Below are 25,724 nucleotides of genomic sequence, written 5' to 3'. Positions count from 1 at the left end.
AGAGCGGCAGTCGTTATAAGAAGCCGACGCCGTCTCATACTGTCGATTCGACAAGAGCGGCAGTCGTTATAAGAAGCCGACGCCGTCTCATACTGTCGATTCGACAAGAGCGGCGGTCGTTATAAGAAGCCGACGCCGTCTCATTCTGTCGATTCGACAAGAGCGGCAGTCGTTATAAGAAGCCGACGCCGTCTCATACTGTCGATTCGACAAGAGCGGCAGTCGTTATAAGAAGCCGACGCCGTCTCATCTGTCGATTCGACAAGAGCGGCGATCGTTATGAAGAAATGTAGTCTTTGTGGCGATCACCCCAAATAGTAGACGCTTGGCGATCACTTAAAGTGGTAGACGCCGCGTAACACGCTATCCGGCGCCACTCACACTTGTCATAGACAAGAGCGGTGGTCCCCATGAAGAAATGTAGTCTTTGTGGCGGTCACCCCAAATAGTAGACGCTTGGCGATCACTTAAAGTGGTAGACGCCGCGTAACACGCTATCCAGACGCCGACTCTTCTTCGTCGCATCGACAAGAGCGGCGATCTCCATCGAAAGCGACACCGCGACATCGCGGCCAAGCGCGATTGATAAACAAATCAAAATGCCTTAAAAGCGTTAAAAACAGTTGAGATGCACACTCTAAACTGCCTCGGCCAAACCAAGGCTCAAACAAAAAGAGACGCTCAATTAATAACGTAGGAGGGCAACTCAGACAAAAACGAGAAAAAACCTCGGCCAAGCCGAAGGCAAAGTGGAAACACTAAATACCGTTGAGACGCTCAAAAGAAATAAGGTAAAGACCTCGGCCATGCCGAAGGCAAAAGAAACGAACTCTTATTAATAATAACAGTTTACAGGCAAAGAGAACGGAGATGACAGCCGTCCCCATTGGGATAAACCAAAACACAACCTACCAAAGCGGTACAGAGTACAAGGAGAAAAGCAAAAAATACAATTGTCATTTGAAACACCAAAAATGGCAGGGAATAAGGGATTAATGATCGGCGCCCGAACAGCTGAAACGGATCTGCTGTAAACATGTTCTCATCAAGCAGCACATGATGGTGTGTGAGGAGCTGAAGCAGATCTGCTGTAAACTTGTTCTCATCAAGCAACCTATGCCTGGCGCCTTACCATCGATGTAGCGGTAGCCGCATCTTCTTCAATAGGCAACCCATCGCTTTTCCTAGCGGCCTCGCTTTGGCCTCGGCGTCATCGGCCGCCCTCATTCTCTCAGCTTCCTCCTTGGCCGCCTTGGCCCTCTCAGCAAGAGCTGCTTTCTCCGCGGCCGCCTCCTTCTCAATCTTCGCCCTCACCGCCTCCTTGGCCTTCTCCACCATGGCGTTCTCCTTAGCCTCGAGCTTGTCATCAAGCGACTTGTCATATCTCGCCCCACGGAAAGGAACCATCAAGAGGGAAAAGCTCCCCGATCACTTCCCTAGCAGCTCCTTCGGCCAAGTCCCGGAATTCAGCGCACAGATTGGGGAGCATGACGGTTTGGAGCATCTCAATGTCCGCCTCCTTCGCTTGATGATGGCCTTTTTGCCCCGAATCACCTCCGCCTGGGCCTTAAACAGGCCCTCGGATTCGTTCCTCTGCTGGAGATAGAGGTCGGCACGCCCCTGAACATGGTTACACTTCTCCAGCAGCTTCGCAGCCTCGGCTGCCGCAGCCTCGGCCTTGGCTCTCTCAGCAAGGACCTCCTTTTCAGCGTCCTCCCTGAGTTTTCTCTCAGCCAAGAGCGCCTTCTCAGCATCTCCCCTAAGCTTCCGCTCATTGAGGAGATCCAGCTTCGCCGACGCAGCCACCCGCTTAGTGGCATTACGCTCATGGACAGCTCGAGCCACGGCCTTCTCCTGCTCCATGAGACGAGCAGCGGTAACCACGTTCCACCTTGCAAGCTCCCTAATTAGCTTCGTGCCTTCCTCTTTGAGTTGGGAGACGGAAGCCTTCTGGGATGAAGGGACGGCGGGAACAATTTGACCACCAGCCTGCGGCTGGGAGAAGGATGCCCTCTGGGATGAAGGGTTGACGGTGGCACCTCGATCACCAACCTGCGCAGAGGTCCCCTCCACCTGCAGCCCAACGAGAGCAGAAGCCGGCTGCGGCTGGTCTACAAAAATTTAATAAAGACGTCAGTATCAACGTATATCGACATGTCAGGAAGCTTTGTCATCGGGGCACCCAATGACTCGGCTAAATTTAAGCCACGGAATGAATAGGTACCGTGCTTCGCCTTCTTGGCCGGAGGAGGCACTTCCTTGCCAACGGTAGAGGCTGCCTCCTTCCTCTTTCGGATAAGGGGAGATTCCTCCGCATCGGAGTCCCCCTCAGACGGAATATCAACAACCTCCACCGTCTCCTTTTTAGGAGGGGGGGTGGGAGTTGGAACCGGCGTCGACGCCCTCGCCGCCGAAGACATTGTTTTCCGCGTCCGACGCACAACGCCGCTAACAACCTTCGCCTGAGCCTCCTCCACGCTCAAGCCCTTCAGCCGCTGCTCCATAAGATCACACAGCGACTTCCTACGGTCGTGGGTTTGAGCCTTGGGATGCAAGTTGGCAACGGTTCCATCTTTGTGCAGCCCCATTCTCCGGAGAATATCCTCAGACAAGCCCGATCCAAAGTGGTCTGCGAAAGAAACAAAGCAAGAGTTTAGAGGAAATAAACCGAAATTCGAGGAGCAAGAGCATTAAGAACGGCGACGGGCCTCACACCGACCCCACTCACCCTGTGCTAGGGCCGGTATGAGGCCGACGTGGCAGAGCGGCTCATCCTGAAGAATGATCTGCGTCGGGGAATCCATCTTTTCGGCACCCCACTCTTGTCCACCTCAAAGAGCCTCATTGCCGACCTCTCATCCTCCCGGAGATAGACACTGCTGGGCATCCATTTTGAGCTTCTTCCGGAAACCCATCTATCGTGCTCCGCCCGAGTCTCACACCGCAAGTTAACTCGGTCTTTGGAAAAAGGTGGGCGAGCGGATAGTCATCCGGCACCTTAACGTACACCCACCGGCCTTGCCAGTCCTTGCAAGAAGAAAGTTTGTTGACAGAGACATAACCCGGCTCCATCTCCACACTGTACCACCCGACGCGGCCAGAAAATGGTTTGAGATGGTGAAGCCGGCGGAATAAATTCACCGTTGGGGCCTCTCCCTTGAAGAGACAGAGCCAGACAAAGCCGATTATGGTCCTCATAGCCAACGGGTGCAATTGTGCAACGGCAACGTTCATGGCTCTAATAATGGCCATAACGTGCTCATTCAACGGAAACCGGAGCCCATACTCCAAATGCCGCATATACACGCCGGTGTGGCCCGGTGGAGGGCAACAGACGGTCTGACCCTCCTCAGGGATAACAATTTTGTATCCCCTACCGAAGAAAAAATGGCCCTCGAAAAATTTCTCGCCTGAACAACTGGCGAGCTTATGAGTCCAAGCACGGTCAGAACGGACCTTACAGGCGTCGCCATGATCCATAACATACTGCCTCCCTTCGTTAGGACGAGGCCTTTCCACTTCATCACCGAAATCATCACCAAAATCACCATAGGAATCGTCATCCTCCCATTCCTCCAAAATTTGAGGGTCAACTTCAGGAGAAGGAGGCCTAGGGCCCCCGACGCAGTTCACTAGGTCCAAAGATCGAGAAGACATGTTCACAACAAATTATTAGCAAGATAAAAAAGAATTTGTTTGTTTACCTCAAAGAAAAACACTCACGGATCGAAGACCGAAGATTGGAAGAAAAGAAAGCCCTTGAAAGTTTAGAGAGATGAAGATTTTGGGAGAAAATTTTCGAAAATTTGAGGAAATGAAAGTAATGGCCAAAATCACGGAATAATCGCCTATTTATAGGGAAAAGCCCATGAAGAGGGACCAATCAGGGCACAGCCCATGAAGCGTCAACCAATCAGCGAACAGACACGTGTCAGACATGCAACCACGGAATGTCAATCGGCGCAACAGTTAAATGTCAAATCAATGCTACAGTTACCAAGCGTATTCAACACGCCCATTCACATCTCTTCGCCTGTTCATCTCCCTCAACAAGTTCCTAAGTACCTGCCCTCCGCCGGCAACATAATCGACCAAGCCAGGAAGCACCGGCCGGGGGCAATCAAAAATAACCGGCACTCTCAGCCCTGGTCTCGGCCAGCGTCACATTATTTCCCACATCGGATACCCTTTACGCATCCATGTGGAGGGGGGATATATGACACGGCCTAACAAGAACCACGCCGATGCTTCAGAAGAAGCCGATACCAGAAATTTTGCAAAAATACTTGCGCAGAATATACGCTCAACATACATCGGAGCCCATACCACGGCATAGACTACGCTGGGAGCAAATTGATGGGGCATATTCTGCACCGCTGACCAAGTCAACATATTGAGCAAAGTCAAGGGTATCCACAGCAAAGTCAACGACTTAGACAGTCTAGCCGATGGAGCCCATCGGCTGTCACCTGGGTCTCGGCCGAGAACTAGCCACCGGGACACAAATCCGCGTACTCATATCCAAGACCCTCGGCGAGCTCCGCCACAGTCCATCGGCCGAGGGTACAACGTCTTCTCACCGATAGCCACTTGGCCACTTGGCCACTACGTGACAAAAGGTGAATGCCTATAAATACTCCTCAACCTTCATTGAGGAAAGGATCCACAAATTGACCTAATAACCACTATTCATCTGGTAATATCTTCCTTATCTCTCTACAATATACTCTTAGCCAAGTTACAACAACTTCTCTCTAAGTTCACTGACTTGAGCGTCGGAGTGAGTACGCTCGGCCAAAGCCGAGCCCTCAGTTTGTTCATCGTTTCAGGAGACCGCAAGGAGAATTCAAGCAAGGACATCATTCTACTAGCTACGAGTGGTAACAAACATCTGCTCTGGAATTACACCCGGAACAATATCCAATATTAGTACTGAGATGTTAATACAATTATTTTCACTACTAACATAATTATTTTTACTATTTAGCCATAAAATTTTAGGAGTTTATATATTTATATAAATATATTACATATATGCATTAAATCAAATCGAAATAATTATACAATATTATATCTTTTGGAAATCTAGCTTGATTTATTTAATTTTTAATAATTTCCAAAATATAATCTACTTATATTATATTTGTGTATGTTAAATAATTGTATAATTATATGATGATACTAATTAATAACATAAGTGGGTCATGTTTATTTTAAGGAAAATCACCATATTTTGATATTATCTAAATTTATAGTTCAATCAAAACTATATAATATTTACATTGAAGTCCCTTGATCGGGTCCATCACACAGTGCTATCGTTTAAAAACTATATAAGTATAATTAAGTTGTATAGATTTATTTAATTACATTGGAGTCTTTTGGTTTCTGGAATATATATATATTAGTATTGGCGCCCGGCTTCGGCCGGGCTACCTCTACTTACCATTAATTTTTTTTTCATTAAATAAAATTACTTAAAGTTGCATAACCCGTAAATTTATCATTAATATACTTTTTTATGACATATCCTAAAATTACGATAAAATAATTTTTGAGACAAATTCACTACTCCCGCTATTAATATTTTACTCTTATTAATGAAACAATAGTAATAACATTTGACTACTTTCCCGTAATCATTGTTACTTTCACTAATCCCGCCGTAATTATTGTTACTCTCACTACTGCCGCATTAATATTGATTATTGCACTACTCCCGCCGTAATTATTGTTACTTTCACTATTGCCGCATTAATATTGATTATTTCACTACTCCCGTTGTTGTTTCTACCACTTTTATTAATCTCGTTGATAATATTGTTACTTTTACTATTCAAATGAGTATTCAAATGAGTGATTACTATCATATAACTATATCCAATGTTACTACAATTCTTTTCCTTACTGACGAAATTACTTTTACTACTTAAGCATGCAATTTTAAGAGAATTCTATATTTATATAAATATATTACATATATGCATTAAATCAAATCGAAATAATTATGCAATATTATATATTATAGAATCTAACTTGAATTATTTATAACCTACTTATATTATATTTTTGTATGTTAAATAATTAACTATACATCTAATAAACTATAAAGTTTAATAAAATTGCATAGATTTTAAATTTAATATATAATTTTATGATGATAATAATTAATGGCATAAGTGTACATGTTTATGCAAATTAATTATTTTATTTTAAGGAAATTGACCATCTTCTAGTCTTCTATAAATATTTATAAAATTACCAAACATCTTCTTTCTTTTAGTCTTCTTGAAATTGAGCATCTTAATTAATTATTTTATTTTAAGGAAATTGACCATCTTAATTAATTATTTTATTTTAAAGAAATTGACCATGTTTTAGTCACTTACAAATGTTTAGGAAAATTACTAAGTTTCTACATAATTTAATTTTAAACCAAACTATATAATATTTGCATTGAGATCCCTTAATCGGGTCCATCACACGGTGCTAGTGATTTAAAACTATATAATATAATTAATTTGTATAACTTTCTTTAATTACATGGAAGTCCCTTGGTTTCTGGATTTAATATATAGTATTGATGTTTATATACTAATACTAGGGTAGCTAAGCACAATAATTTTTGGATTGCGCGGTAGTGATCTGTTAGGGTGCAAACTCATATCCCACATCAGTAGAATAAAGATGAAAACTCATCTTTATAAGCGTCTACAAAATATAATAGTACGAGGCCTTTTGGGAAGAGCCCAAGAGTAAATCCGTGAGGACTTGGCCCAAAGCGGACAATATCGTACTATTATGGATTGTGGACACAGATGCAGCAGATCCCTAACACGGGATATTCACGCTTTCGCACAACAAGTGGTATCAGAGCCCAAGGTTCTACTTGGGCTAGACACGGAGATTCATCAGGACCAAGACTTGAAGACGTGGAACTTCTATAGCTCGAGGGAGATCTAATATGTTCGCGAGAAACGACATGGTCTCACAGCGTTGAGACGGCAGGCCGTCCAAGAGAAGATCGTCAGCGACCCGGCGAGGTGGGCTGAGGCTTAATGGAGGCAATAAAAGCGGTCCATGGTAAGTCCAATGGCAGTTCCGGGGCGACGCACACGGGGAGGTTATCAAGACTTGGTGATGCGGGTGTCTAGAAGTTGGGGCTGTAGGTGTGGGAAATTCTCCGTAGAGGCCAAGGCCGGAGTCAAGATGATGGTCCTTGGTTTGAGGGGAGGATTGTTAGGGTGCAAACTCATGTCCCACATAGAATAAAGTTGAATTTATAAGTGTCTACAAAATATAATAGTACGAGGTTTTTTGGGAAGGAGCCCAAGAGTAATCCGTGAGAGCTTGGCTCACATGGAGAAATATGGCGAAGTTTTTGCTTAAATGGGGTTAAAACCGAAACTATTTAACAAAATGGTGTCGGTTTCAAACTATTTACCAAAAATGGGTCCACGTCATTATTTCCGCATTTTCCTTTTTTTTTTTTATGAGTTCTTAGTTTCTCCATTTGTGTGGGACAAACGAGAAATGTCTTGCTATAACGAGTTGTTTGACAAGCTACTTTGTCCCCGCCGTTCTCCTTGCTCCGACCACCAAATAACGAAATACCACCACCGTTCTCTTCTTCTAACTTCCCTTATCATACACAAATCTTTGTTTGAGTTATTAGTTCAATGGTTTGTGGCAAAAACGGCCCGCAATATCACCCGTCCACTAACGATTTCGGTTTCGGCAATTCATTTATATTGGCTCAAGCGGCAAAAACTATAAAGAAGCAACAACTATTTGCACCACTGGATGCATTGGATGCCTCTTATTTCAATGATTTGGTATGGAATATGATATCTGAACCAAATTGTTGCTATTGGTTTGTTTTCGATCCTGGTGTTTTGCTCATGCACATAAACAGAGATGATATAAATGATCATACTAAGCTTTTTGAGATGATAAATGAATGGAATGCAAATGTTAACTATAAAGAAGTGCATAGCTGGGGTAAGTTATATGTCACCTTAACTTGGAGGGAAGGTCTTGAAAATTCAATTTGGTCATCTACTATAAATTATATCCGTGATGTTGGAGTTGTTACTATCAAAGCTAAGATGTCATTTGTGACACCCTTTTATCCTACAACGGTAACACTGATTTTTGATTTAGCTCTTGATTTCAATGTGTTCACTGTTTCTCCTATTAAAGTTGACTGCTATGTGAAGCTTACCATACAATGGCACAAGCATATGCTCAAGACGCATACCATTTTTCCTCTCTGCCAGTCTGAGGTTAAGGGTATGTATTTTTGTCATACGAACAAACAATCAGCTTAAGACAGTATAAATGAATTGCCGAAACCGAAATCGTTAGTGGACGGGTGATATTGTGGGCCGTTTTTGCCACAAACCATTGAACTAATAACTCAAACAAAGATTTGTGTATGATAAGGGAAGTTAGAAGAAGAGAACGGTGGTGGTATTTAGTTATTTGGTGGTCGGAGCAAGGAGAACGGCGGGGACAAAGTAGCTTGTCAAACAACTCGTTATAAGAAGACATTTCTCATTTGTCCCCACACAAATGGTAAACTAAGAACTCATAAAAAAAAAAAGGAAAATGCGGAACTAATCACGTGGACCCATTTTTGGTAAATAGTTTGAAACCGACACCATTTTGTTAAATAGTTTCGGTTTTAACCCCATTTAAGCAAAAACTTCAAATATGGCAGTATTTAGTCAATTGATTATTTTAATTAATTTGGATCTCTAGGGAAGAAAACCCTCTGGTTGAAGATCCTTACAACTTCCCTGGGATTTGAATTTACTGTCCCCAAAACAACAGACCTAAATTTGACCCGTCAGCTCATGATTTTGGATTTGATTAAAGATGTGTGCCATCTCCCTACATCACAAGAGTCAATAATGGCTTCTTCCATATTTTACTGTGTTTTTTGACACTGAATTTGTCGAAAAGTCCCGGAATATGGATGATGGTGATAACTAGTTTAAGAAAAACGATGGCTCACATGGAGAAATATGGCAGTATTTAGTCAATTGAAGAGTGCCAAATTGCTAACTAGTTATGTTCAAAGCAGCCCATGTGACGAGTTTGACGGGGCCATCTATTTTTTTTGAAGGGAGAAGAGGGTAAGAAACAATAGTCGAGGCCAATAAGGGAGCTCGCCCCCACTGAAATTAGAAAAGTCCGAATTCTTTAGTAAATTTTCGAATTCTTTTCAAACTTACCTTACAAAATTTCGTTCGTCTCCGCTGAATTTTTTCGCCCCCGCCAACCCCTCGGGGGAAAATCCTGCTCCGCCACTAGAAAGATATACGATATTGTTTTTTGTACGAATATGATTCAATATGTGCCTGTCGTTTGATAAATTATAAATTCAAGCTTTGTGATGTCTCAGAAGTCACAGCTAAGGGAGATGACGAAACAAGTTGAGGGGTGATGCCACCAAAATAATACTAGTAAAATGAGAAGATTTGTCACTTTCTTGCTTGCTTTTCAAAGATTAGGTTCCTTTATGAGATTTTAATAAGGGAATTATCTTAATTGTCGAAAAAATCAAATTGCCCACTATTAACACCATTTATTATAGGACTGTGTCATTATAAAACACTATTTTTTTTTAAAAATACATTTCATTTTTCCCTACATTAAAAAGGTTATATGAGAATATATCAAATCTGACCAGATACAAATACACAAAAATCATATAAAATAAATTTTCAAGAGAGACATATTTGTCTTAAACACCAACCGGTATATATAGGCTTAACATATGAGTATATGACCCTCCAACATTTTATAATGACACCCTTATCCTATCATCATCCTTCCATACTAGTTCTCTTTTATCAACTTCAACTCCAAGTTTGATCAATTCTTCAAAAAAAACAAAGCATGGTTTCTACTAATAATGAACGTTTAGCACAACTAAAAGCCTTCGACGAAACGAAGACCGGTGTTAAAGGTCTTGTAGATGCCGGTATAACCACCGTTCCTCCTATATTCATCCACCAACACAATGGTCCAACACCATCCAAAACACTCAACACAACCATAAGTGTTCCTACCATAGACCTAAGTGGGATCGACACGAACCTGACACGAAGGACGGATATAGTTAAGTGTGTACAAGATGCTATAGACAAATGGGGATTTTTCCAAGTGGTAAACCATGGGATTCCACAAAGTGTGTTGGATGATATGTTGGATGGTGTTAAGAGGTTTTTTGAGGATGATGATGAGGTTAAAAAGAGGTATTATACTAGAGATTATACTAAAAAGATGATTTATAATTCTAACTTTGATTTGTTTAGTGGTCCGGCTACAAGTTGGAGGGACTGTTTTTCATGTTTCTTGGCTCCTTCTCCTCCTAACTTTGATGATATCCCTACATCTTGTAGGTGAGTGTCTTTATCCATTGCTTAACTTTCATATCTTATTCTTTGTCTGTGTAGACACCGAAATTTTATATTTTGGTATCTATTTATTTTATAATATCTTTTGTATTTTAGAGATAATTATCAGAAAATAATGTGATAATATCTTAGAATATTCTAGAATTTGCCGTCTTGACCTCCAAGCTACTAGACTATAAATACAGCTCTTGTGTTTAGGGTTTAAGAGGAGAGTAGATGGATTAAGTCAAACGACCCCGTCTTCCTACTACCAAATTGTAGGTAGGATGGAATAAGTCACAAAACGACTCCATCATCTCCCTACGAGAATAAGTCGATTAGACCCTCGTAGTACTATCAAAACCCTAAATCCCTTAGAGATGGAATCAAGAGAGTTACGTAAATTATAACCCTCCATCTTTCAGTTATAAAATAAAAATCTTGTTTCCATATTGTTTTTTTGTTCCTCCTTATTTATTATCGCAGGTTCAAAATTTTATGGTTTACAAATTGGCACGCTCGGTGGGACGATTTTCGCTCTTCATCTCCATTCTCAAGGGTCAAATTCAGTAGCATATTCGAGACAAAGTTGCAACCGACATCAAAGTCTCTACAACCAGTCTCGAGGGGGCATTTGTAGACACCGAAATTTTATATTTTGGTATCTATTTATTTTATAATATTTTTTGTATTTTAGAGATAATTATCAGAAAATAATGTGATAATATCTTAGAATATTCTAGAATTTGCCGTCTTGACCTCCAAGCTACTAGACTATAAATACAGCTCTTGTGTTTAGGGTTTAAGAGGAGAGCAGATGGATTAAGTCAAACGACCCCGTCTTCCTACTACCAAATTGTAGGTAGGATGGAATAAGTCACAAAACGACTCCATCATCTCCCTACGAGAATAAGTCGATTAGACCCTCGTAGTACTATCAAAACCCTAAATCCCTTAGAGATGGAATCAAGAGAGTTACGGAAATTGTAACCCTCCATCTTTCAGTTATAAAATAAAAATCTTGTTTCCATATTGTTTTTTTGTTCCTCCTTATTTATTATCGCAGGTTCAAAATTTTATGGTTTACAGGGGCGCCACAGAAAAAGAAAGAAGAATTCCTGGGTAAAGGAAGGATTGAATACTTAGGTATCAATATCTTTCGATTTGAATTGACACTTTAGTGACATGAGGAAACAACTTACTTACAGCGAGAGAATATCTTGCGATTTGAATTCCTAGCTGAGCTTCGGTCGATACCCCCCACAACACATATCATACCTTCAGAATTGTGATCGTTCCGCGATTTTCAAAGTGCAACGCGCTCTTTTTTTTAGAGCATTGCGTTTACCTCGGTACTAATAGATGTGTTCAGAAGACTTCTCATAGTCTTTATAATCAACACACCTACGTAGGTGGCTCAAGTGCTTCTCAATAGCACTTCTTGCATGAGCCATTAAGGACATAAGTCCAACCTTATGTATGATTCATCAAGTGCGTCTCAAAAGCACCACCAGTTAAGGCTATGAATCATATAACGCCATAGGAATAGAAACTTTAGGCCTAGTCACTCTTGACTTAAGGACTTAAGTCCCATTCCCCTCGACGTTTCAACGACTAGTCTCCTAGTCAATCCCTTAGTGAAAGGGTCATCCAGATTGCTTTCGGACTTCACATAGTCTAAAGCGATTACTCCATTATCAAGGAGTTGTCTAACTACAAATAAGTGCTCGATTCGAATGTGTCTTTTCTTCGCATTATAGACATTATTCTTAGCGACCAATAGTCGCTTGTGAGTCACGGTGTAAGGAGACCGGAATATTTTGTCCCCCCCACAATGGTACATCTGCTAATAGGTTTTTCAACCAATCAGCCTCTTGTCCTGCCAACTCAAGAGCTATGAACTCCGACTCCATGGTAGAGCGTGCAATACAAGTCTGTTTAGTAGACTTCCACGATATAGCACCTCCACCCATGGTGAAGACATAACCACTAGTAGAACAGATCTCATCGTTACACAAAACCCAATTTGCATCACAATATCCTTCTAACAACACAAGAGAAAATTTACTATAATGCAAGCAAAGGTCAACTGTTCCCTTTAGGTATTTTAGTAAACGATGAAGAGCATTCCAATGTTCACTACTAGGGTTATGTGTGTAACGACTCGCCTCTACTAACTGCATAGGCAATATCCGGTCGAGTACGATTCATAAGAAACATCACACTACCTAGGATTTTAGCATACTCTTCTTGGGATACACTCTTACCCAAGTTCTTACATAAGTGTATACTAGCATCGTAGGGTGTCCTAGCAGCACAACATCAAAGCATTAAACTTTTTCAACACTTTTTCCACATAATGAGATTGACTTAAAGAAATTCCTTTAGAGTTTCGAACAACCTTAACTCCTAGGATCACATCTGCTTCTCCTAAGTCCTTCATCTCAAATTGTGATGACAAAAAATCTTTGGTTTTAATTATTACCTCCAAATTATTACCAAGTATTAACATGTCATCAACATAAAGGCATATAAGCACACAATCAGATTCTATTACTTTTGAATAAACACATGAATCAGAATTGTTTACCATAAAGCCATTACTTACCAAAGTGTTGTTAAATTTCTCATACCACTTTGTTTAGGTGCTTGTTTCGATCGTATAGTGATTTATTCAGTTTACACACCTTATTCTCTTGACCCTCTACCACAAACCCTTCAGGTTGTGACATATAAATCTCTTCCCTTAGCTCACCATTCAAAAAAGCGGTTTTGACATCCATCGATGTATAAAAAGGTTATGAATAGCAAACTAAGGCGACAAAGAGTTCTAATAGTCGATATTTTGGTCACGGGTGAATAAGTATCAAAATAATCAATATCTTTCTTTTGTGTAAAACCTCTAACCACAAGTCTAGCTTTGAATCTTTCTATTGTACCGTCAGGTCTCATTTTCTTTTTGAAAATCCATTTACTCGTAATGGGTTTACTACCTTTAGGTAAATCAGTCAACTCCCAAGTCTGATTAGACACAATAGAATTAAGCTCACTTTTAATAGCATCTTTCCAAAAATTAGCATCAATGGATTTCATTGCCTCACTATAGGTTTTTGGGTCATCTTCTATTAAAAAGGTCAAACAAACTCATCACTAGCACAAACAAGTGTAACCATGTTCGACAAAGAATGTTGAAACAAAATCAGGTCCAAAGTTTTTAGGACATCTAGGTCTCTTAGTCCTTCTAGGTTCAGCAACATGATCAATAGAAGTGCTACTACTAGCATGTGAAGAGATATCAACAGATGTAACAGGCAAACTAGGAGATGAATCAACATTCTTCTGTAATGGAAAAACATGCTAAAAAAACACAGCATCTCTAGCTTCAGATATAGAACGATCACTCAAAGACATGAATCTATATGCAGAACTATTTTGAGCATAACCTATAAAAACACAATCATAGGTTTTAGGTCCAACTGTAGGTCTTCTAAAGTCAGGTAAACCCACTTTAGCTAAACACCCCCATACCCTTAGGAAGCTCAGGTTAGGAAGATAGCCTTTCCATATCTCGTAGGGTGTCTTGTCTAACTTCTTATGAGGTACACGGTTAAGAATATGACAAGCCGATAGAATTGCTTCCCCCACATATCCTCGTAAAGGCCGAACTTAAAAGCATAGCATTCATCATTTCTTTCAAAGTTCTATTTTTTCGTTCAAATTACTCCATTGGATTGAGGTAAGTACGGTGGACTAGTCTCATGTATTAGACCGTTTTTCTCACAAAACTCGGCTAAATAGTTTGATTTATACTCGCCTCCTCTGTCAGACCTTACCCTTTTGATTTTTCTATCAAGTTGGTTTTCGACCTCACTCTTAAAACTTATAAACGAATGTTCTCGCTTCATCTTTTGTTTTAAGCAAATAAACACGGTGTACCTTGAACAAATGTCTATAAAAGTGACATAATAATTTTTACCACCTCTACTTGCAACATTTTTGAAGTCGGCTAGGTCGGTGTGAATTAACTCAAGAAGACTCGTTTTCCTAGTGGTAACTGGTTTACTAGGTTTCTTTGTGAATTTAGCCTCAACACAGCTAGCACATTTAGAGAATTCTTGACTCGTCAAACTTGGAATTAAACTCATAGTTCTAAGTTTTTTAATATAGTCAACATTCACATGACCTAATCTACCATGCCAAACATCAATAGACTCGGCGATATAAGCGAAGTAGAAGCAATATTATTAGAAACCGAATCGGTGTTCAATACAAAAAGACCCCCAGAAAGATAACCCTTGCCCACAAATTCCCCATTACGCGACATTACCACCTTGTCGGCCTCAAAAACAAGTTTCAACCCCTTTGTTTAATAAGGCACTGCACACAAGGTTTCGACGTAACGAGGGTACATACAAAACATTATTTAGAGCAAGTGTTTTCCCCGAGGTGAGTTTGAGAAAGATCTTGCCTTTGCCTTTGATCGGAGCGGATGAAGAGTTACCCATGAAAACGCATTCCCCATCGCCTACCTCCTCGGACTCGGAAATAACCCCTTATCAAAGACAGAGGTGTCTAGAAGCGCCGGTGTCCAAGACCCATTCAAAGAACATTACCCACCACATTAGCTTCTACAACCACAAAGCAATGATGTCATCGATCCACAAAGATTCGCTTCAAAGATTTCTTTTCGGAGCATTGGTAGGCTTTGTGACCAACTTTTCCACGACATAGCAAACAATTTGGCCCTTTGGTTTCGAATCTTCGCCACTTTGGTTTGGTATGCTTCCCTGGACCATTTTTCTTAGCAGGACCCTAGTTCTTCCCCTGACCAACCTTGGCCTTACCCTTACCCTTGAATTTTTCAACATTGGACGGACCACTCGACTCAACCAGATTAGCCTTGACAGAAGCATTAGAAGCATTTACAGACACACTAATTGTTTTGTCTTTGAGACGATTTGCCTCCTCGGTCCTCATGTGACTCACTAATTCTTGGAGGGAAAGGTCTTTTTTCTTATGTTTCGAGATGGTTTCTATAGTCGGACCGGGAAGGGGGAATTTTTCCAAGAACACATTTGCTAGAAAAATCTCATCTAGTTTCATCCCTTCATTAACTACGTCGACAAAAATTCTCATAGACATGAACTTGTTCCATTATAGGTTTGTCATCTACCATCCGGAACCCCACCATTTCCCAACGACATACTTCTTTTTACCCGCATCATCACCCCATATTTTTTTTCTCAAGTAATTCCCATATGGTTTTAGCAGATTTATGAACCATAAACAAGTCAAATAGGGTATTAGTCATAAGATTAAGGAGGTGAAACCTAACTGTTTTATTATCCTTATCATGTTTTTTAATAGCCTCTTCATTTGACTTGACAAATGAAATTGCGGGGAGGTGTGGTCTCAACGGATGATGCGGCAATTTCGATTCTGTGTAGGCGGGTCGAAAAATAAAACGTAATCAATTTCAAACTGCTCAAAAAACATCAGTAATTTTTGAGACCAACGCTTATAGTTCTGACCATCTAAGGGTTCGACTTTTGACAAATCAGGAGCATTCTTAGACATGATCGACATTGTTACAGCAACAAAGTTATAGTTTTCAAATTGTTGGAATAAAATTACAGTAACAATGAAAAGAGAAGAGATAACCAGTTTTGTAGTGACGTGGTAAGAGAGCCACTGCCTTGAAAACTATATTTCCGGTACGACCGTGGTGGCGATCAGCAGATGACCGGTAGTTCTCCAAGGATTTACACTACTGCACTCAGGCACGCCCACTCGAGACTGAGAACATTGGAACGACTGAATTTTTCTTTACCCAGAAATTATGTAGAGAAAGAGAAGAGAAGAAGATAGAAATGTGTGATGTGTATTTCGGAATGAGAATAGCCTGACTATTTATACACGAAAATAGTCAGCTGAGGAGCAAAAAATGCAGCAGTCAAAGATCGTAATTAAGGAGAATTAATCAGCGCATTAATCACCATTTAATTGCATTTGACTATGAACCTGGACATTTCGCACCTCGCATCTGGACACTCCAAAAACACGCAGCTCTGCCCAAAAAGATAGGCACAGCCCGCCGCAGGCGATTGCCAAATCCCAAATCCCGGATCCCGGCCGGGCTCGGGCACGCGCACGCCCGCGTGTGCGAGCTGAATTAAGCACCTCGCAAGGTGTGACGATCCGCACACTTGAACCCTTAGATTTATTTTATGCTTATGTAATTTCATTTCCCTTGTACATTTGTAGTAAGTATTTTCTTAATAGTTTTAGAATAGGTTTCCATAAATAGGTATATCGCTATTCTGAACTAAACTTGTAAAATCAATGTTTCCTGCTACCAGGATGTAAATATCAAATTTCCCTCTTTAGGGAGTACTAGTGAATGAAAATCTACTTCCTACCTTGTGCCTTCGTTTTGCTTGTTGTTGCTTTGTTGTGAACGACTCTTTGCCTTCACTTTACTAACAAGCCGTGTTTGTGGGATCGACACTAGGATCCCGACTCACACCCCGAGACCCGAGTATCGTGCTAGTGGGCAATCCCTCACTAGTACGAAGATCCTTGTCGCTTGCATCTTGCCTTGAGACGGGCAAGGGTGCGCGCCACGGTCCGGCAAAAGTAGCGGACCGTGACATTTGGTATCGAGCCGGTCTTCGGACGGGTTTTAGCTTCGCACGCCGCATTTGTTCATCGAGATCGAGAAAATGGGCGAAACAATCGAGGACCGAGTGGATGCCTTAGAGGACGCAATCGACGTCAAGCTTCCCAAACTCGAGGACATCGTTATGCGGATGGCTGCGAGCCTCGAGGAGTTGCAAAAGACGGTTTGTGACCTTGAGACGAAGGTAGATGGGATGGATATCCGCATCCAAGCGATCAGTGGTGCGATCCCCGACGATCGGGAGGAAGAGATCAATCATCTGCATCGGAAGGTTGAGATGTTAGAGAACACGTGTGCCACGCTCGTGAAAGCGGTGGCCAATGACGGGAAATCTGTGGGGAGCCATAAGGTGAAGGCCCCTCCACCTCGTGCCTACGATGGGGCGAGGGATTCGAAAGCGGTGGATAATTTTATCTTCGATATGGAGCAATACTTCCGAGTAAGTGGGCTCGACGAAGACGCGGAAGTTGTCACGGCAAGCATGTATCTAGTCGACGATGCCAAGATGTGGTGGAGGGCTAGATACAAGGAAATCGATGCGGGCACGATTACGGTGACATCGTGGACCGACTTCAAGAGGATCTTGAAGGATCACTTCTACCCCGAGAACACGGAGTTTGTTGCTCGGAAGAAGTTGAAGGAAATCAAGCACACCAAATCAATTCGGAATATGTGAGGGAATTCTCAGCGTGCATGCTCGAGATTAGCGAAATGTCCGAGACGGATAGGACATTCGAGTTCATTGACGGGTTGAAGAGGTGGGCACAACAAGAGGTCATGAGGCAGAATCCCAAAACTCTGTCTTCGGCCATATCGGCTGCGGAGCGCCTACTCGACTTTCACGGGGAGCGAGAGGCACCAAGAGTTGTGGCACCAACGGGGAACATGGGTGCATCACAAAGTGGGTACAATGGACAAAGGCCACAAAACAGCGCCATTTCAGTTGGGAACAGTCGGTTCCGCTCACAAGGAAGTCAAGCCCAATCGGCGAACACTACAAACTCGCCCTCAAGCTCGTCTTCTAAGGTGGGAAACTCTACTGCTTCCACAACGAAGAGACCGTTCGCGTGTTTTGTGTGCAAGGGTCCTCACAAGATGGCCGATTGTCCGAACCAAGCGGAGTTCAATGCCATGTTCAAGAAGATGCCGAAAGGGGCTCAAGAACGTCTTGATGGGGCGTTGGCCGACTATCACCAAGAGTGTAACGAAGACTCGAGTGATGGTGAAGACCAACCACGGATGGGCTCACTCCAACGGATCAGCGCGATGGGGAAATACGAAGATTCCTCCGCCAAGAAATCCAACGGGCTCATGTACGTGGACTTGATGGTGAATGGGAAGAAAGCACGAGCCTTGATCGACTCGGGCGCCTCCCACAACTTTGTTACGAAAGAGGAAGCTGATCGGTTGGGGCTAGTTCTGCGGGATGCTAACAGCTGCCTAAAGCCGGTCAATGGGAAAGTGAGACGCGTCCAAGGAGTAGCTAAGAAGGTCGCGGTCTAAGTGGGTGAGTGGGCAGGGGAGCTCGACTTCACCACCGTTCCGCTGGATGACTTCAAGTTAGTACTCGGGATGCGCTTCTTTCGAGAAAGCATTGGTGGTATTGAAACCGAGTGACGGATCGATGCTACTAATGAGGTCTATCGTAGTGAAGACGGTGAGACGGCGAAAGACAAAGGGGCAGATCGAATTTCGGCTATGAGGGTGATACCGACGCCGAAACAAGGGGTGTGACCTTGGAGAATGCCTACAGGTTCGGTGGAGCCGAGGGCGAACAAGACCCAGGCTAACTACGATGCTAAGTGGCCTGGGGGACGAAAGAAGAGTCTACCCCCTCACCGAGGAGTAGACAATGAGGGCCGAGATGCCCAAAGAAGTAGGCCTCGTACCATCAGGGAGCCGCGTCGATGTCTTGAATCGACGTCCTGGTTTGCGGGTCGGTCGACCCAGAAATAAGGCCTCGTACCATCGGGGCCGCGTCGATGTCTTTGAATCGACGTCCTGGTTTGCGGGTCGGTCGACCCAGAAATAAGGCCTCGTACCATCGAGGGGCGCGTCGATGTGTTGAATCGACGTCCTGGTTTGCGGGTCAGTCGACCCAAGAGAGAAGGCCTCGTACCATCAGGGGGCCGCGCCGAAATGCTGATTCGGCGTCCTGGAGATCTCACATTCCCTTGAATGCAGGTGCTGAAGTGACGAGAGACAAGATGAAGGTCCGTTGGGGCCAGTACTTGAAGGAATCCCGAGAGAGGACTTTTCAAGCAGCGGCAAAGTGGACGTTCCCGAGAGACAAAGAGCACGTGGTGAACTTGGAGAACATGATGTTCGGCAGCTTCTATGTCAAGGAACTCCAGCCTATCCTTGAGGGGACGAAGAGGCCAGTCATTGTTTGGGACGAAGCGCACATTCAAGCCGAGTTGTACAAGCCAATCCCCAACACTGCATGGACAATCGAGCTCACCGAGGATGTCTCACCAAGCACCGTTCGAGATTTTTGTGTTGCCGAGGGCGGCAACAGATTAGGTGGGGGAGAGTGTGACGATCCGCACACTTGAACCCTTAGATTTATTTTATGCTTATGTAATTTCATTTCCCTTGTACATTTGTAGTAAGTATTTTCTTAGTAGTTTTAGAATAGGTTTCCATAAATAGGTATATCACTATTCTGAACTAAACTTGTAAAATCAATGTTTCCTGCTACCAGGATGTAAATATCAAATTTCCCTCTTTAGGGAGTACTAGTGAATGAAAATCTACTTCCTACCTTGTGCCTTCGTTTTGCTTGTTGTTGCTTTGTTGTGAACGACTCTTTGCCTTCACTTTACTAACAAGCCGTGTTTGTGGGATCGACACTAGGATCCCGACTCACACCCCGAGACCCGAGTATCGTGCTAGTGGGCAATCCCTCACTAGTACGAAGATCCTTGTCGCTTGCATCTTGCCTTGAGACGGGCAAGGGTGCGCGCCACGGTCCGGCAAAAGTAGCGGACCGTGACACAAGGCTTCCACAAAAGCCTCCCATGACCCACTAGTGATATGGTATGAGAAGGTTTGATATATAAACACAAGAAACAAGCCTTTCACTACCAATGTGGGACAAATGAAAAATACTCAAGGCATAAAAAGCCCCTATTTTCCAACAAAAAGGAGAGGCGGTGGTGGTTTGGCGATGCCAAATAGTAGTTTGGCGACAAGAAATAGTGGTTTAGCGGGTCGCAGGTGTTAAGAATTGGGGTTTTAGGGTAGAAGGTGCTAGGGACTTGGAGAGAACGAGAGGGTGAGTTGAATTGGTGGTGGATTGGGTATTTGGGTTTAGTGTTTTACAGAGTAGTAGAATAGATATAAATATTAGTTTTATTTTTATTTTTATTTTAAAAAAAAAGTAAAAAAATGAAAATAGTGGGCCAACCATACATAAGAAACCATTTTTGAGGAAGATGGTTACTTTGTTTATTTTATTTTAGTGGGCCAACCATACTTAAGAAACCATTTTTCTGTAAAGCATGGTAATTTTAATCTAAGAGACCATTTAGAAACTGATATGGTTACTTATTAGTGATTTCTTATCTATATTTCCTAGTAGTGCGCGCACACCGAAAATGGTAAGTGACAATGATAGGCAACCGAGTTAATTTAGTCTTCAACTAGCATTTAAAGCAAATTTTAATTTAATTTACAAGTGATTACAATTTTTTTAATAAATTTTTTTTAATAAATAATTCACAATTGTTGTAATAAATATTTTTTTAATGATAACATGATAAGTTAACAGTCGAAAACTTTAAAATATGTTTTTTTTAGAAAAAATAATACATAAAACGCGAATGAATTACATACATAATTTTTTAAAACTACAAGGTACAATAATTTTTGTTTAAAAAATAAATCATGACAGAGTACTTACTTGGACTATAAAATATTAATGTATTTTGGTTAATATTATTGTACCATGCAGCAACAACACGACAACATAATTTTTTAAAACTACACGGTACAATAATTTTTGTAAAAAATAAATCACGACGGAGTATTTACTTGGAGTATAAAACTCGGCAACTTAACTATCAGCAACGCACACCGAAAATGGTAGGTGACAATGATAGGCTACCGAGTTAATTTAGCCTTCAACTAGCATTTAAACCAGTGTATGTGAACACGTGTTTGTAACAACTTTAAACATAAATTATGTAGATCGTAGATTTAGACCAACTAGATAAGTACAATAGAAATGCAAAAATAAATATACATCCAAAAACATTAATACTTTTTAATAAATACATACCCGTGCAATTTTGCACGGGTTTAAAACTAGTATCTACATAATATAAAAGCAACTTTTTTTAACCTTTCTGATTGGCTGAGAGATTTAAGGAAAATATGCATTTATTTTGTTAGTGGTGGGCCCCATTAAAAAAACATATTAACTAAGTTTTACAAAACACTATACCAACGTTGCATTATTATATTAATAATATTGTCATTTCAAATCTAAATTGTGTTTCCCTGCACTTTAAATTTTAATAAATTACTTTACAATACCTCGACAAAAAATATACTTTTAATTTTGTACAAATTTAAGTCAACAAATAAAATTAACTCGCAAAAGGAAAATCGATTTTTGAATAGAAATAATATAATGTGATTTAAGATTATGTACTGTATGTAATATGTAATGTATTTATTATATCTAGCTTAGTGTATTTATGAACGTGATGTTCACTCTTTTCACATTTTTTTTAGTAAAATGCATTATTAAAATTATCCGTGCATTTTTTGCACGGCATTAAAACTAGTGATATTGTAAAACTGTTGTAGAGGAGATTTACCCTAATTCAAATTAAGCAGTTAGTTGCATAGAATATTAATGATATAGTTATTATATTAAAAATTGTTTCCTTTGAATTTACTCACAATCTACACAAAAATTTACTCCAAATCTTTCTTAGACGATGATTATTATTATTATTATTATTATTATTATTATTATTTTTAAAAACTGCAACTTTTATTAAGAATAATAAAAAAGTTTACAAGAAATTAGTGGGCAACCGAGATACAATCTGGGCCCCACTCCCTTAGCGATAAACCGATAACAAAGCTAAGTCTAGGAAAAATGTAAGCGCCCGCGCGAGCCCCTGCATTTTGAGAAACAGAGAATTTCTGGATCCCCTTGAGCCGAGATATTATTATTATTATTATTATTATTATTATTATTATTATTATTATTATTATTATTATTATTATTATTATTATGTTCGTGCTTTCCAAATTTATAAACCTCAAGAAATAAAATCTCGAACTTAAGCTTTCCATATTTTGTTTGTTTCCCAAACGCACCACCATCAACTATATAAACATGACCTAAAATTAACCAAAAACACATATCAAAATCGTTCCTTCTAAGTAAAACGCGGCGTGTTCGAATTCTGATCGCTTTTTTCATTGTCTCGCCGCAATTCTTCGACATGGATTTCCTGACAACCAAGAAACTATGCATGCTCTTAGTCATCATATCTGCCTCTCTTATATCAATTTCATACGCAGGTACATGGAGTATATATTATGCTCATCATAGTAACTCACTCTTTAACAGTGAAAATTTAACGTTTCTAAAGTTAAAATTCTGATCTTTTTTCTTATTTACTTTCTTCTAATACGTATTTATTTACTAAAAAATGTAATTCCGCCGCTATTTATGTATTTATGTTGCGATGCTATATTATACGGAGTATATATATATATAAACGCAAAATACTAAAAGTGACAGATTTTCTGAGAATTTGTGCTAATTAAATTGGTTTGCCTTAAATTGCAGGTCGTAATATTCGGCCAACTGATTCATTGTACAACGTAAACAAGGTGAGCTATTCATTAGTCATCGTATACGTATCTTAATCTTCTAATCGTTTTTTTTTATCGTGTGTCCTAAAGACACACATTAATATGCTAGCTAGATAGAGAAAGACTTAGCTTGCAAGATTATCTCATTAATTATGTTAAAAATAGGTTTGTTAATCTTGCAACTCTTTCTTTAATTACTTAATTAGCATATTAAATTATTAATATGTGTCCTTAGGGCACGCCTTTTAAAAACCGTTTTCCGATCAATATTCATTCTTTTTAAAGAATTTTCTACGTTATCAATTATAATTGGGTCAAATAAAAGATGTTGCAAATTTTTAATACTAGATTCACGTCGAGTTTTTTTTAACCTTCGATTGTTTCTTGAATATTTTTCACCGACTATTTTTGCGATAATGCAGGCAACATCCTTAAGCATGGATAAATATTATAACGACGAGTTTTTAATTCAAGAACGGGCGCTGAGGGAAACCACCCTAGATTATGGAATTAATGATCCTACACCGTCTCGTGATGATCCTCCTAATGGAGGTATTCCTCATCATCACGAGTAAAACTAAGTTTCGAGTACATATGGTATGAAGTACTCCCTTCCATTCATGGGAATCATATCAATAATACTCCGTAGTTAATACGGAATATATTATTTATGATAGGATTATATTTAGAACGTAGGTGTGGCGTATTATTGATGGGAAAGAATCATCAAAGTTTTGTATTGTTTAATTGGCCCTAAAATAAAAATTAATGAATTCAAATTGCTTTTTTTTTTCTTTTCTTTTTTCGATCGTATATAAGTTACAACTTATAAGACAATATAATACAGAGAAAAACATGCTCAAATTGCATGAATCATATTGCATGAACATTTGGAGTTTCGACAAATGAATGAAGACCCGAAACACGAAAACCCGAGTTGGATCCTTTGAATTATATTACCCTATATTATAAGCTCATTCGCTTCATTGGTATTTGTGTTTATTTATGCCTTTTTTCTTTACAAATGGAGGAAAAACAACTTGTCTATTAGGAAGGAATAAGAGATATGGTATATTAGAATATACCATATATCTTACCGTATAACTTATATGAGTATTATATTACTGTCTTGCAGAATAAGTTAGTATTCTAGATCTAGGGTTAAGGTTTGAGCTAGTATTATAAATACGGTCTTATGTATTCATATCATATCACAAGTTTATCAATAATATAAATCGTATCTTATGAAATACTCTCCCCTTCTAAAATCTATCATGGTATCAGAGCCCATGGTCGAAAAAACTAAAACAAAGAACTGGGCATGAAAAATAGAAAAATAAAAAATTGGTCCGGAAAAATTGCAGTTGGACAAAAGACTTAAAAAATCCAATCTGCCTGAACAAGGACCTCACATGTGAGGGGGAGTGTCAAGATACAGCTCACCTATGATAAAGGCACATGTGACTATACCAAGGAGTTACTCCAGCCATCGCCAATTGGTTTTGGGATGGAACTTCCTTGAACTTATAAGTCGGACTCTCTCTCCTTCATGCGGGTGCGGCCCAGGCCCGATAACGGAATTTATCATTGTCAAATCTAGTCAAGTTTTTCACCGAGTTGAGATTATTTGTCCCGCTTTTATATTCCATATTATGTTTCACTAACTTAATCTCGCAACACTTCATATTTTAAATAATAAAAATAGTGAGAATTTATATCACATTGATTATGTTTCATAATAATCCGAGAATTAATAAAACACAAGACGAGACACCAAACTGTATGGACATAATATTTGCAACTTTGCATGCATTGGTTCACGAAGAGGATGGAATGGTGATGTACTCTTACACGTAATATATGGGCACTTGGGTACAATTGTTGACGTAAAATTCTTAGGGTTTAAGCTTGAGCGTTGACCGCGTTATATCATACTCCCTCCGTCCCGGACATTTGTTGTCCATTGGTTTTGGCACAAAGACCAAGGAAAAGGGAAGAGGTCAATTACTAAATGACATGTGGAATAAATTTAATGTGAATGACAAATTACTCATCAAATTCATTCTTAAAATAGAAAGAATAACAAATGACCGAGACACCCCAAAATGGAAAAGAACAACAAATGATCGGCAGAGGGAGTAACAGTTTATAAATTTGAATATCTATACTAAGGTGGTTTTAAAAAAATATTTTATAACGACTATTTATTACTTGTGTTTTATGAGAAACATACGAGAATGTTCGAGGCCGGTAAAGTGAAGAACCTCACTTCATTTAATCACTAACTTGAACGTAAATTGTTACACATATTTAGTAGCTTCTTGGAGTTTAAGTTTGTTCTAAGATATAAAACAGGATTAAAGCAACCTAATTAGTTGTATCCTCATCCTCATCGTCCTAACTTGTGAAAGATCTATAAATTTCTTGTGTAACATACTCCGTTAATGCACACAGGTTATGAGATTGTTTTAATTGAAACAATTGATGGTTTGCTAGAAGTTTTGATAACTCTTAGTTTTGATGTTAATAGTTTTAGTACACATAAAAAAATTACTGTTTTAAATTGCATTTTGACCTAAAATTGTTTCAAAACTACTCCACTTAAGTGACTTGTTTCATCTGTTGTTGAACGCTCCCTCCATTTGTCTATAGTTATACCTTTCAAAGTATAAATTGACTAAGTCACAAACGGAATAAGTTCAAAAACAAATGAAATAAGCCACTTAAATAAAAGTTTTTGTCGAAGTAATTTTAGGTCAAAATGAAACTTAAGGGCGTAATTTATCAGTCTCCAATGA

General features: G+C 40.1%; 1 protein-coding gene and 1 long non-coding RNA gene across 2 annotated transcripts; both read left to right on the top strand.

Annotated features, from left to right (window-relative positions):
- Window positions 1-9,375: 9,375 nt before the first annotated feature.
- On the top strand, window positions 9,376-11,435 carry LOC141648541 (uncharacterized). The gene is made up of 2 exons (XR_012546040.1): window positions 9,376-10,412; window positions 10,893-11,435. It is a non-coding gene; the product is annotated as an uncharacterized LOC141648541 (long non-coding RNA).
- Window positions 11,436-22,483: 11,048 nt separating this feature from the next.
- LOC141648535 (protein CASPARIAN STRIP INTEGRITY FACTOR 1-like) lies at window positions 22,484-23,663 on the top strand. Its single transcript, XM_074457265.1, has 3 exons — window positions 22,484-22,629; window positions 22,901-22,944; window positions 23,349-23,663. Exons 1-3 carry the CDS (start codon window positions 22,551-22,553, stop codon window positions 23,499-23,501), a joined length of 276 nt encoding a protein of 91 aa, XP_074313366.1. The 5' UTR covers window positions 22,484-22,550; the 3' UTR covers window positions 23,502-23,663.
- Window positions 23,664-25,724: the final 2,061 nt, after the last annotated feature.

The sequence above is a fragment of the Silene latifolia genome, chromosome 3 (assembly GCF_048544455.1).
Source record: "Silene latifolia isolate original U9 population chromosome 3, ASM4854445v1, whole genome shotgun sequence".
Classification (NCBI taxonomy): domain Eukaryota; kingdom Viridiplantae; phylum Streptophyta; class Magnoliopsida; order Caryophyllales; family Caryophyllaceae; genus Silene; species Silene latifolia.
The sequence above is the reverse complement of the archived record's forward strand: the minus strand, read 5'-3'. Positions and strand labels throughout refer to the sequence as shown.

Excerpts from the sequence above, each read along its gene's own strand:
- LOC141648535 (XM_074457265.1), top strand. The coding sequence starts at position 22,551 with ATGGATTTCCTGACAACCAAGAAACTATGCATGCTCTTAGTCATCATA. Across the intron at positions 22,630-22,900 it reads TATATCAATTTCATACGCAG|GTCGTAATATTCGGCCAACT; the intron begins GTACATGGAGTA and ends CTTAAATTGCAG. Across the intron at positions 22,945-23,348 it reads CATTGTACAACGTAAACAAG|GCAACATCCTTAAGCATGGA; the intron begins GTGAGCTATTCA and ends GCGATAATGCAG.